At 40.3% G+C, this 13390-nt stretch overlaps 1 protein-coding gene across 1 annotated transcript in view; it reads left to right on the forward strand.

Annotated features, from left to right (window-relative positions):
- The window catches only part of PAPSS1 (3'-phosphoadenosine 5'-phosphosulfate synthase 1), a 109859-nt gene that overhangs the window by 6311 nt on the left and 90158 nt on the right, over positions 1 to 13390 (forward strand). Inside the window, 2 exon segments of the mRNA XM_032632852.1 lie at positions 6756 to 6870; positions 12266 to 12501. Coding sequence (XP_032488743.1) covers positions 6756 to 6870; positions 12266 to 12501 — 351 coding nt within the window.

Here is a 13390-nt window from a genome sequence, read left to right on the forward strand (position 1 = left end):
TAAAATAAAATCCGATACTAGCATTTTCTCCTCCACCAGCTAGGATGTTACCATCTTTTGCTCTGAGATGGATCAATTACCCATAGCATACCAACAACAAAACAGTAAAATCCAACCCTGAATTGTTTTGAAAGCAAATTACTAAGTAATTAGCTCAAATGAAGAGACTTTTTTTTTTTCGCTTGTTGTTTTTATTTTGGTATTTACCTAAGTGGTAGTTATTTCCGTGAAATATCCTTTCCTAAGGACACAGTTCTCTACCAAGCAAGTTTTAGCTGAGTAAACAGTGGAAATATTGGACAGTACATATAGAAATCCAGTTAGATGACTGCAGCCATTGTTCTTATTCTTCTCTGTAGTTTCTTTGATGGTTGCATCCCTTTCCTCTGTCTTTATTTCTCATATGTTTAAGTGTTCAGTTCATTGTTTTTTTAGTATATTTACAGTTTTATAACCATCACAATATCTACTTTTAACATTTTCATCACCCCAAAAAGAAACCCTGTACCCATTAGCAATCATTCCCTATCCTTCCCCTTTCCCTCTCTGTAGCACCTGCCAACCAATAATCTACTTTTTGTCTCTGGATTTCCCTATTCTAGACTCTCCTATAAATGTAATGATATAATATATGGCCTTTAGTGTCTAACTTCTTTAACTTAGAATAATGTTTTCAAGGTTCATCCATGTAGCATGTATCAATACTTCATTCCTTTATGTGCTTGAATAATATTATGTTTTATGGATGTATCACATTTTGCTTATCCTTTCATTAGTTGATGAACATTTGAGTTGTTTCTCCTCTTCAGTTGCTATGCATAATGCTGCTGTGAACATTCATGTACAGTAAGTCTCCTACGTATGAACGAGTTCCGTTCCGAGAGCGCATTTATAAGTCCAATTTGTTTGTAAGTCCAACAAAGTTAGCCTAGGTACTCAACTAACACAGTCGGCTATATGGTACTGTACCGTAATAGGTTTATATACTTTTCACAAAAATAATAAATAAAAAACAAACAAACACAAAAAATAAAACATTTTTAATCTTACAGTACATACCTTGAAAAGTACAGTACAGTACTGGCTACATCACTGTTGCTTTTATGCTTGCTTCTGGACATCCTGGGCTTGAAATAAAGATACTGTACTACTGTACTCTATACAGTATTGTACAGTAAAGTACATGAAAGCACAACCACTCGTAGAGGACACGTCCCCATCATGTTTGTAGGGAAAGCCCCGCTGTCACCATAGTGGGAGGCAGGGGCCTGTCATAGTGTAAAGGTGTCTTTCTCTTTTCATTGTTTGTCTCCTTCCCTGAAATGTTTTTGATCCGTTTTACTCCCCGTATCTAGGAGGGATCCATCAACAAATGATGAATGAACAGGTAGTCTCAGGCTCATTTCTGACTTCTAAGAATCTCTTCTGGCTGGACTTCCCAACTGGAGGCCATTCGGGGCCCCTTCCATGAAAAGTATTGACAGTTTAAAATATCCATTAAGTAAATATTTAAGTGTTCTTTAATCTTTAAAACAGAATAGTCGGAGAGCCATAATGTATATGCGGAGTGTATGCATGACAATCGGTGATCGAATGGGCATGCCAGTATCTTAGCTCTGATTCAGGAGATCTGGGGTCGGGCCTGAGATTCACTTGCTGAGAAGCAACCAGGTCATTGCCAGTGTTGCTGTGCCCCATGCTTTGCAGCAGCAAGGTTTTAAGTGTAGCCTTTTCAAGTTGTTTTCTTAACCTCCAGGAATGTATGAACCTCAGTTTTGCTGTTTGTCTTTGGCTTGTTAACGTTCAAAAGATTAACTTCAGTTATCAATAACTCTGTGAACTAAAGCTTTCTTCTCACTGTATTCTTTTCAGTTTTATCCACATGGTACTTTACCATCTCTCCAGTTTACTCACAGTGTTTTGGGATATAAAAGACACACCCGTGTTACCATTTCAGGTATTCTCTTTGGAAGAATATACTGTTTGGCAGTCAGTTTAAGATGGGTGGTGGGGTGAGTGATAGATGTTGAAGTCCAGAATTACGCTTGATATTTGGTATATTTTCTGTGCCTTTACAAATTTCACTGAAAAATGCAGAGTTCTTCATAAAATCATCATAAACTCACAGACCATGAAATTCTCTAAGTAGCATCATAGGAGAAGTTAATTTGTCCCGTACGGAAGTGGATAAGATAACAAAACAGCCCATGTGGAAGTTAAGGTGGGTCAAAAAGGGGCACAGGGCCACTCGTGTGGGTGTTGAGGACAGCAGTTTGTAGAATGTGTAGGAAATGTACACCACACATATGAGAGGCCACCTGACGTTAGCTTAGTAACAGGACTGGTAGTCATTTAGTCCCAATCGTAGAAAGAGAAGGAATTCTTTTGAAATGAATTGTCCCAGTTCCGCTATTCTTAAGACTTTGAATGTCAATCATCATTTCATTTGCAGGTTATACGGAGAACACAAATCACGCTTTAGAATAAATGCCTTATATCTAACTTTTACTGAGCACTGACTAGGCACAAGAAAAGAGGTTGGGTGTTGTGAAAAACACAAAGAACTATAACTCATAGTACTTGACCTATTCTCCCAAGGAAGTAAAAATTATATACAAAAAGACACCGTATAAAACGGTCCATAAATAACAGACAAATCCTATGGGCGGTAAATGTTACAGGGACTGCCTTGGATATATGTACAACAAGCCAAATATTACTATCAACCTTACAGGGACTGCCTTGGATATATGTACAACAAGCCAAATATTACTATCAACCACCCAGACTCTTAGAAAAGAATAAGCCTCATTTCATTGTTCTGTGAATAGAAACTAGGGCATTGAAGACTCTGAGAACAGGAATGGAGAGTTGGAAGGAAATAACTCACTGATGCACCCGCTAATGTCATGTTTTCCTGGCGGGATTATAGGAAGGCTTTGGCTAGAGTGGGTGGAAAAGGAAAAGAGGGGAAGGGGAACTAGAAGGTTACATATGGAAGTGACCTTTAGAGTTTTAGTAAAATTCAGGCATACACCCACCACCTTGCAATTCTAAGAGTTTTTAAAAGTGCTCTTTGATTTATTCTGAAAAACCAGGAGGTAGGAGATTGTGGCAAATCTTTTTTTAAGTTTGTGTTTTAATATGGAAAATATCAAGCATACATAAACAGTAAGCCTCCTTGTACCCAGACTGCCATAGTTACTGCCAGAATTTTTTTAAATGTGGGAGGCAGGAAGCCCGGAGGGAGCATACTTTTCTAGTGATTAAAACAATCTCTTATGCTATATTTTCTCTCAACCACAGCCTCAGCATTTTGTAGCTTCTCAGTTTTTATACATTCTACTCAATTTAAAAAGAAAAGCAGAAGATATTTTATGGTGCCAAAATGAATTAAAACTCATTAAATACATGTTTCTTCTTGCCCCAAAACAAAGTAACTTGGAAAAAAATCCCGAAACAAAATGACGAAGTCAAACAGGTTCTGCAAGTGTAGGCAGCTAATGTGTATAGCACCCTCCTTGTCCCCCTATCCCTGCCCTGTCCCCTTCCAGCAGACCCAGCTCCTGTCTCCTCTCCTCCCAGGCTACCTGCCTGGGAGCTAAAACTGGATACCTCAGGAAAGAGGGGCCGCTGCTTCCCGGGAGACACAGATGTCTGGGTCAGACACCCCGGGTTTTGTTTAAAATCCTGGAAATGCAGAGCTGGAAAGTTATGTTTGCTTCATCAGTTTAATTGAAAGGAAATGGTTTGGGAGACCCATAGTAGAATTCTTTGTGATTATTGGAACTATGGATACATCTGCTAATGAGATGGTTAGTGGGGGAGGGGTGCAGCTTTTGTGGTGGGCCTATTAAAAGAATTGTCCAATTGTCCCTTTGGCTTCCAAGGACACCCCCAGGGCAGTGAGTGAGAGTAAGATGCAGATGGGCAGAGATGCTTTCTCCTGTACACTAGGGGAATTGTGCAGGGAGAGGGGGAAAGAGATCCTGAACCTCAGGCACCTTCTCAGGCCAACCAGTTTTAGAAAAGAACACATCTGGAAGTTGAAGATCTGGATAGAGACGGTCCCTTGACAAAGTCCATGTTCATGTACCTATCAGGGTGTTTGTTCCCCATTTTGAAGACCTCTGGGTCAAGGGTGAATCAGTCTGACTATTTCGTGCCTCAACCTGAGCCACTCACGTGGCTGCAGAAAACATGGTCATGGCCACGGCTCTTGTTTTAGATGTATGACCGTTGCCTCCAGACGGCTTGTTTGGACTGCCCAGCAATCATTCTGGATTTCCCCAGTTACTTTTTCACTTTTCTTTGCACTTGCTGTTCCCTGTCTGGAAGGTGCTTCCCTTAGAGGTCATCAGAGATCTTAAATATCCTCTTTTTGCTGAAGCCTTCTCTGGCCACCCTGTCTAAATATCATACTTCGTATGACATTTCTTCACTTTTTTTGCTTTATTTACTTTTTCCCCCTCTTTGATACTTATTTCTAACTTACATAATTTCCTTCTTTATCTTGGTGTTTTCTTTTCTCAGCTCTATTTTTCCTGTTAGTCCAGTGGTTCTCAAACTTGAACTGGCATCTGAGTCACTTGGAGGCTTTACAATGCAGATTGTCAGGCCCCACCCCAGAGTTTCTGACTTAGTCTCCTTGGGGCAGGTCCTGATAATTTGCATTTCTAGCAGTTCCCAGGAGATGCCAAAGCTGCTGGTTAGGGACCACGCTTTGAGAACCTCTGCCCTGGGAGGGAAGACTAGAGAAGCCCCAGGAGGATGGTGATTTTACTGGTTTTGTGCACTTCTGTTTCATCAGCACCTAGAAGAATGTCAAGCATGTAGTGTGCATTCAGTAGATATCTTTGAGTGAATGATGAATAAAACTGTCTTGAAAAAAAATAAGAGCTATACGCAGTATCAAATACGAACACCCTGTTAAAAGAATGCTGACACTTACCTATTTTATAAAGGCATAACTTGTTGAAAAGAATCTAAATTATGTTTTTGCTCCATAGGAGGAGAAAATAGAGGCTATGTGATTCATTTTTTTAATTTTAGAAAACAGCTTTATTGAGATAATTTGCCCACCGTTCAATTTACCCACTTAAAATGTACAATTTGATAGTTTTGAAAAGAAACCCATAACCATCAGAAGTCACTCCACATTCCTCTCCCAACATCCCAGCCTGAGGTAACCACTAATCTGCTTTCTGTCTCTTTAGATTTTCCTATTCTGGATGGTTCATATAAATGGAATTATGCAATATGTGGTCTTTGTGACTGGCATCTTTCACTTAGCATAATGGTTTTTTTTTTTGCGGTACGCGGGCCTCTCACTGTTGTGGCCTCTCCCGTTGCGGAGCACAGGCTCTGGACGCGCAGGCCCAGCGGCCATGGCTCACGGGCCTAGCCGCTCCGCGGCATGTGGGATCTTCCCGGACGGGGGCACGAACCCGTGTCCCCTGCATCGGCAGGCGGACTCTCAACCACTGCGCCACCAGGGAAGCCCAGCATAATGTTTTTGAGGTTTGTCTGTATTGTAGGTTGTATTAGTACTTCATTCCTTTTTATTACCAGATAATATTCCACTGTATGTATATACCATACAATTAAACAGTTTTGTTTATCTGATTATTAATTGATGGACAAATGGGTTGTTTTCACCTTTTGGCTTTTATGCGTCACGCTGCTAGAACATATGTGTACAGGTTTTGTGTGGACATGTTTTCGTTTCTTGTGAGCATCAATCTAGGAGTGGGAATCATTTGGACATATGATAATTATAATTAATGTTTTGTAGAACTTCTCTTTTCCAGAGTGACTGTACAGTCCCACCAGCAAGCGTACGAGGATTCTAATCTCTCCATATCCTCACTAGCGCTTGTCATTTCCTGTCTCTTTGATTATAGTTATCGAGTGAGTGTGCAGTGGTATCTCGTGGTTTTGATTTGCATTTCTTGGTTGGCTAATGATGTCGAGCATCTTTTAATGTGCTTATTCACCATTTGTATTGTTTTCTTTGGAGAAACGTCTATTAAGATCCTTTGAGACCTATGTAATTTTATGCCCTTTTTGTTTAAGGAGAAGAAAATTTGAGAGAACAACAATTACCTTCCATTTTTTTCATCATGCATTTCACAATACCTGCAGACATCCCTTCCACACTTCATTCAGGAATCTGCTCAGATGCCACCTTCTCAGAGGTTTTTCCTGATCATCCTGCCTAAAGAGGCACTCATCCCCTATCTCTCTTTCCATTCTTACCCTGTTTTATTTTCAGAGTGCACTTGTCACTCTCTGATTTAATAATTAAGTGTTATTATTGGTCTGTCTCCTGCCAGTGGAATGAGCTCAGTGAGAGTAGGGACCCTGTTTTGTTTACTTGGTATACTTAGTAGGGCCTCAGGAAACAGTGGTTGAACGAATGAATGAGTGAGAAGACTGGGCTCTGGAGTCTGCCACTTACCAGTCAGGGGAACTGGGGCAAGTTATTTAACTTTTCTCAGGTTTAACACCTTCATCTGGAAAACCACAGTAGTAGGAATTTCTGCATCCTTGAGGGGCTTTGCAGACTTATTAATTGGTGTTTGTAAAGAACTGAACACCGTGCCAGGTACTCTAAAGAAAGAAAAAGCTGGTAGTTTTCATCTTTTTCCTTTCTTTTGGCATGTTACATAGGGCAGTTACTGTATGTTTGCAAGGAATATATGTTTACCTTTTAAGGGACTCAGGTAAACCAGAATTCTTTCTTTTTTTTCCAGGGGATGCAGAGGGCCACTAATGTCACCTATCAAGCTCACCACGTCAGCAGGAACAAGAGAGGTCAGGTGGTGGGGACCAGAGGTGGCTTTCGTGGTTGCACGGTTTGGCTAACAGGTATGGTCTGGAGAGACAAGCCAGTCTATTTCGAAAGCAGTGGTATAGACAGCCTTGAGCCAGGAGTAAGGATCCTTACATTTTGAGCTCTGTTCTTGTATCTGGAGCACCATAATATGTAACTGACAAAGTTGCTTAATAATAACATATTTTCTTTTGGTAATTCCTTTCGTTCTTTACAAAATTGCTGTTAAAGGGGAAAAATCAGAATGCAGCTTAAAACTACTTTCTAGTTGATAACTACCGTACATTCTATAAAATTCTGCATGCAAATAGGACCTGGATTCTTCTGCCTTCAAGATGGCTAATAATGTAGACCATATGAAGAGAAAGAATGAGTGGTAAAGAATTTCACACAATCAGTTTCTAATGATTCTTCTTTTGCTTTGGCTTCTGATCGATTCTTGTGTTGATTTTCCCAGAATCTCTCTTTGAGAGGGTAAATTGATCCAGGTTTTGGAGGTGGTTTTAAAAATGATGGATCTTTTTTCACTTCTAAGAGTTTTAAATAACATTTTGTTGCATCTTGCCAATTTACCCATGCTGGAGGACAGAGGGAATGAAAAGTGCCCACTGAATTGAGAAGGAGTCTTGAGACTGAAAAGCAAGGCAGGCAGCTCCATGTAATCAGTGGATCAGTTTATGTTATAGGGTAACTTATTCACAGGGTGGGATCTGGCAAACAGTGATCTGGAAGCATTCACAGCTGCACTCTGCACTGCTGAGGGGCCACTGGGACAATTTCATAGTTAACCTAGGGTACGGGGGTACGTGCTTGGAAACAGGAAGTGTATTCCTAAGTCACGATTTATGAATGGGTAACTAGTCTTCTGGGCACCAGGAATATATTAGCAAAGGTCTTCATCATTGTTTGGGGACTAACAGAGCATAGAGGCCACCTGGACCTAACGAACATTAATCTGTTAACTACAAAGCCTTGATGACAAAGAAGCACCAAGTTGGCATCAGTTATGCCGACAGCCATACAACCCACTAAAATTTATACCTATTTATTTTCCAAAGGTGGATGAGGGTCCATTTTCCAATGTCTTTGTCAACATGGATATTACCCATCCTTAAAACTTTTGCTGATTGCCAAAAAACAGCATTCCCATTTTCTGTTTTTATAAATTGAAAATTTCAACTGTAGATAGGTCTGTGTGTTTCTGTATGAAAGTAGAGAGCATTTTTGAGTTCTTCCCATCTCCTCATTCTTAAGTCTAGATTGATGTTAAATTGTTAAATTTATAGTGTCTAGGCTTGTGACACATTCTGTTCCAAATCTTAAATTTCCATAGGTGTTTGTATTTGAGTTCTGTAAGTAAATTGATTCAACCTTACCACCTTCCCGTCAGTTCTTTTATTACAGCATGCCCACTTATGAGCTCTTTCTTTGAGTCAAGTTTTTATGGTCTGTATTTTTTTGTTCAGTGGTTTTTATAAGATGGCTTTCCGTTGGATTCTGAATTCCCTGGGTTTGGTTTTTTTTTTTTTTTTTTTTGTGGTAAGCGGGCCTCTCACGGTTGTGGCCTCTCCCGTTGCGGAGCACAGGCTCCGGACGCGCAGGCCCAGCGGCCATGGGTCACGGGCCCAGCCGCTCCGCGGCATGTGGGATCCTCCCGGACCGGGGCACGAACCCGCGTCCCCTGCATCAGCAGGCGGACTCTCAACCACTGCGCCACCAGGGAAGCCCTCCCTGGGTTTTTATGTTGGAGTAATGTTTTAAGAATTCCAGGACAAAGAAAGTATGAACCAAATATATATTTTTACCCAGCCAAGTTGTCATAAGAGGCAGACATTTCTACTATTAAATGTTGTGACTAATCCAATTTCTTTTTCTTCTTCTTCTAAGGAGCTTCCCTTTTTTCATCTGCATGCCTGAAGAATTACTTCTTTTTGTATATTTTCTTTCAGAAGTTTTGCTTTTCTCGTTTAGGCCCTTTTCCTTCTGCAATTGATTTTTGCGTGTAGTGTGAGGGACGGATCCATTTTCTTTTCTTTCCATATGGATAATCAGTTGTCCCAAGATGAGGGTATCCTTTTTCTCTGATCTGCTGTGCCAGCTGTCATAGATCAGGTTTCCACTTATGTGTGGATTTGTTTCTGGGAGCTCTGATCTATTTCGCTGGTATACTTGTCTGTTGCTCTATTATTGCCACACTGTCTTAATTACTATATATTTGTAGAGTCTTGAAATCTAGTGGAGTAAATCCTCTTACCTTCTTCATTAGGAATGTCTTGACTTTTTTTTTTTTGGCTCTTTGTATTGTATAAATTTTGTAATAGGTTTAACTAATTCCACCAAAATCCAGTTGGGATTTGATTTGGGATTATATTGTATCTAAAGGTCAATTTGGGAGGAAATTGATCTTTAGAATATTGGGTACTCCTTTTCTTAAACATGGTATATTCCACTTATTTTACCACTAATGATGCTTATAAATACTTTTATCAGATTTTTTTGGTACTTGCTTTACAGTGTAGGATGTAATCAGTTTCATAAATGTGTATTTGTAAAGAAAATGTGTTCCCCTGATGTGGGCAATATTCTATATACGTTCATCAGATCAAGGTTGTTAATTATGTTGTCAAATTTATAGCCTTCACTTTTTTTTTTTGATATTATTGGAAACGGAAGTCATGATTTCTTTCTTTTTCTTGCAATTCAGTAGCTTAACCACATCTGTCCAGGTATGGAGTGGTTTGTATGTCATTTTCTTGGAACACTGTTTTTTCTTACATCTTATTTCGGATAAACTTTCTGGTTTTGTATTTTTACATTGATTGGTATATGAGTTTCCCAGGGCCACTGTAACAAATCACTACAAACCGAGTGGCTTCAAACAACAGAAGTTTATTCTCTCACAGTTTGGGAATCTGAAATCAAGGATGGTTCCTTCTGTCAGCTCTGGGGAAGCATCTGTTCCATGCCTCTCTCCTAGCGTCTGGTTCTGCTGGCAATCCTTAGCGTTCCTTGGCTTGTGGAGGTACCACTCCAGTCTCTGCTTTCGCCTTCAGATGGCCTTGTTATAAAGATTTCAGTCACTGGGTTTAGTGCCCACCGTAGTCCTGTGTGACCTCATTTTAATTTAACTAATTACATGCACAGAGACCCTGTTTCCAAATAAGGTCACATTCTGAGGTTCCAGCTGTATGTGAATTTTGGGGAGGACGCTCTTCAATCTAGTACATTTGGTTTCTCTTTGGCATACCAGTTTTCTTTATCTTAGTTTTGGATTATCTGTCTTGCATTATCTATTAATTTTCTCTAACCACTTTGATTTCCTAGCCTTTTTGTCTACGTTCACTATAATCATCTCAGTGAAATTTTGTGTCATTAGTTCAGTTTTCAGCAGTGTCTGTTCTTTGTTTCAAATTAAATATATACATAAACACGTACACATGTATGTATAAACAGACAGTTTAATTGTAGTTTAGGTTATCTTTGTGTTTTTTAAAATTTTTATTTTATATTGGAATATAGTTGATTAGGTTGTCTTTGTTGTATAAGAAGTTGATGTTTTCAGTTTTTTTTCCCCTGATACTTAGTGTTCAACTGGTAGTTAAAAACAACAATAACAAGGAACAGAAAAACCTAGTCTCCCCAACATCCATCTCTTTGTTCAGTCATTGTTGCTATGTAACAAATTACCCAAAACCTAGTGGTGTGAAACAACCATTTTAACTTGCTCACTGTTTTGTGGGTAAGGAATTCAGGAGTGCTCCACTGGGCGGTTCCCCCCTGGGCCTTGCTTGGTTGCAGTTGTGCTGGCTTGGGCTCCAGTCATCTAAAGCCACAACTGGCTGGGTGTCCGCAATGACTCCCCAGTGGATGCTGCCGGTCAGCTGGGAGCTTAGCTGGCTAAGGCTATCGACAGGAACACCTAATTCTGATTTCTCTAGCACGGTGGTCTCAGAGTATTTGACAGCTGGCTTCTCCCCAATTCAATATCCAAAGAGAAGCTGAATGGCCTTTTCTGACCCAGTCTTGGAAGTCATGCTCATCATTTTCACTATATTGTTTTGGCTACAGGCGACTCCTAAGTCCAGCCCAGATTCAAGGGCTGAGAAATACTCTACCTCTGGGTGTGACAGTGGCAGTGTCACATTATAAACAAGCTTTCAGTCAATCTTTGGAAAATACTACCTGCTGTACTCATGTTAATATACATTTTTAATGTAGAAACCATATAACACTGTATTGATCCTCTTAACAGATCATCCTTTTTAAAATTGATTTTTCAGTTAGCCTTCTATACTAGCATGTCAAAGTATCAGTACATTAGGTTTCAGTGTTTTATCTCTTGTCTCATAACTATCTTAATTTTTTTTTTTGAAATATCTATCTGTGTATTTATATATTTGGCTGCGTTGGGTCTTAGTTGTGGCATGTGGGATCTTTAGTTGCGGCATGCGAGCTCTTAGTTGTGGCATGTGGGATCTAGTTCCCTGACCAGGGATTGAACCTGGGCCCCCTGCATTGGGAGGGCGGAGTCTTAGCCACTGGACTACCAGGGAAGTACCTGTCTTGGTTGTGAATTCTGATACACTCACCAGGGTGGCAAGTATTAGTGCATAAATGTACTCATGTACTCTTTCCTTTTCCTTTATTCCTCATCGTTTAGTGACTAAACATTGGTAGAGGAAGGTGAAATGAGGATATTCTTTCAAGGTTAATTATATTATAAATTGGATTCCCAGGTGCTTTGGGGAGGTGGTGATCCTGGGATATAGAGGTAACTTTCTAATATTTATTTCACTTACTTTTGTCCTTTCTTTTTCTTTCCTCACCAGAAATAATTTGGTCATATAACTTTCTTTTAAAATTGGCATGCAGCTTTAGAATAGTGGTAACAAGAGGACAAAGTGAATATCTACCCAACCATGTGTAATATTAAAATTGGTTAAGCCTTTGTAGCTCAGTGATTTCTAGGATACCTTCGGGGTTAGACAGAAGTTACTAAAAAGATAAATGCTTGGGCTTCCCTGGTGGCGCAGTGGTTGAGAGTCCGCCTGCCGATGCAGGGGACACGGGTTCGTGCCCCGGTCCGGGAAGATCCCACATGCCGCGCGGAGCGTCTGGGCTCGTGAGCCATGGCTGTTGAGCCTGCGCGTCCGGAGCCTGTGCTCCACAACGGGAGAGGCCACAACAGTGAGAGGCCCGCGTACCGCAAAAAAAAAAAAAAAAAAAAGATAAATGCTTATGCTTATTATATTTAAACTACAGATGTTTTTCTAGCTAAGATGTAGTAAAATTTTACAGAGAAATATTAGACAAGGATGTTGCTAAGAGACTGCCCTGAATAATGAATATAATTAAGCCTGTGGTTAAAATTCTTTATTACTTATCCCCCTAACTTTACGTGTGGAATCTGTTTGGACTGTTCACTTCTAGGCTTATCGGGAGCAGGAAAGACCACAGTAAGCATGGCTTTGGAGGAGTACTTGGTTTGCCATGGTATTCCATGCTACACTTTGGATGGTGACAACATTCGTCAAGGTCTCAACAAAAATCTTGGCTTTAGTCCTGAAGACAGAGAAGAGAATGTTCGACGCATCGCAGAAGTTGCTAAGCTGTTTGCAGATGCTGGCTTAGTGTGCATCACAAGTTTTATATCACCTTATACTCAGGTATGTGGCTTTTGCGCCATTGCTGTTATAATTACGTGTATTGAGGATATGGTGTCAGGCAAAGCGAATAATTTAGACACTGACATGTACTTTGAGGCTAAATCCAAATTCAAACAATTAACCTACAGCGTTTTTGTGCCGCAACTTCCTGAGTAAATTCGTTTCTGAAAAGCTTGCTATAACCCACACACCCACCGCCCCCCTCCAAAGTATAATCAAAGTTGTTGAACAAGTCAATGGCCAAATTATTTCAAGTTTGACTTTTCAGTTCAGAAATCCTATAATAAATACTCAACATGTATCAAACACCAGGGAGAATCTTAGGTTTCTTAACATGTGTCCTGTCGTGGCTTCTTTGCTCACAATTCTTGGGTTTCATCTTTCATCACACTGTTTCTTATTTTAGGGACTGTAGAGCACTAGTTCACTCTTTTGTATTTCTCTGAAAAAAATCACATTGTTTCTCACCACGAGAATTTTGTTTCCCTCTGCCTCGAAGGCCCTCTTCTCCTTCCTCTTAGCCTCCCCTCAGCATCCGTTGACACCTGTTCATGCTCTGAGACTCAGGTTGGGTATTTCTTCCTCCTAAGTCTCTCAGGCTTTGTTGGGTACCTGTCTTTGGTGCCCCTGTTATTGTACCATAGCACATTGTTTTATTATAAATACCAGTTCTTTGGTTGGTGGTGCTGATAGCAGCAGTAATAATAATAATAATAATCGCAGCTAACGTTGATTGAACGCTTACTGTGTACTGGTAACAGTTTTTTTTTTTTGCGGTATGCGGGCCTCTCACTGTTGTGGCCTCTCCTGTTGCGGAGTACAGGCTCTGGACGCGCAGGCTCAGCGGCCATGGCTCATGGGCCCAGCCGCTCCACAGCATGTGGGATCT

The sequence above is a fragment of the Phocoena sinus genome, chromosome 5, assembly GCF_008692025.1.
Source record: "Phocoena sinus isolate mPhoSin1 chromosome 5, mPhoSin1.pri, whole genome shotgun sequence".
In the NCBI taxonomy this organism is placed as follows: Eukaryota; Metazoa; Chordata; class Mammalia; order Artiodactyla; family Phocoenidae; genus Phocoena; species Phocoena sinus.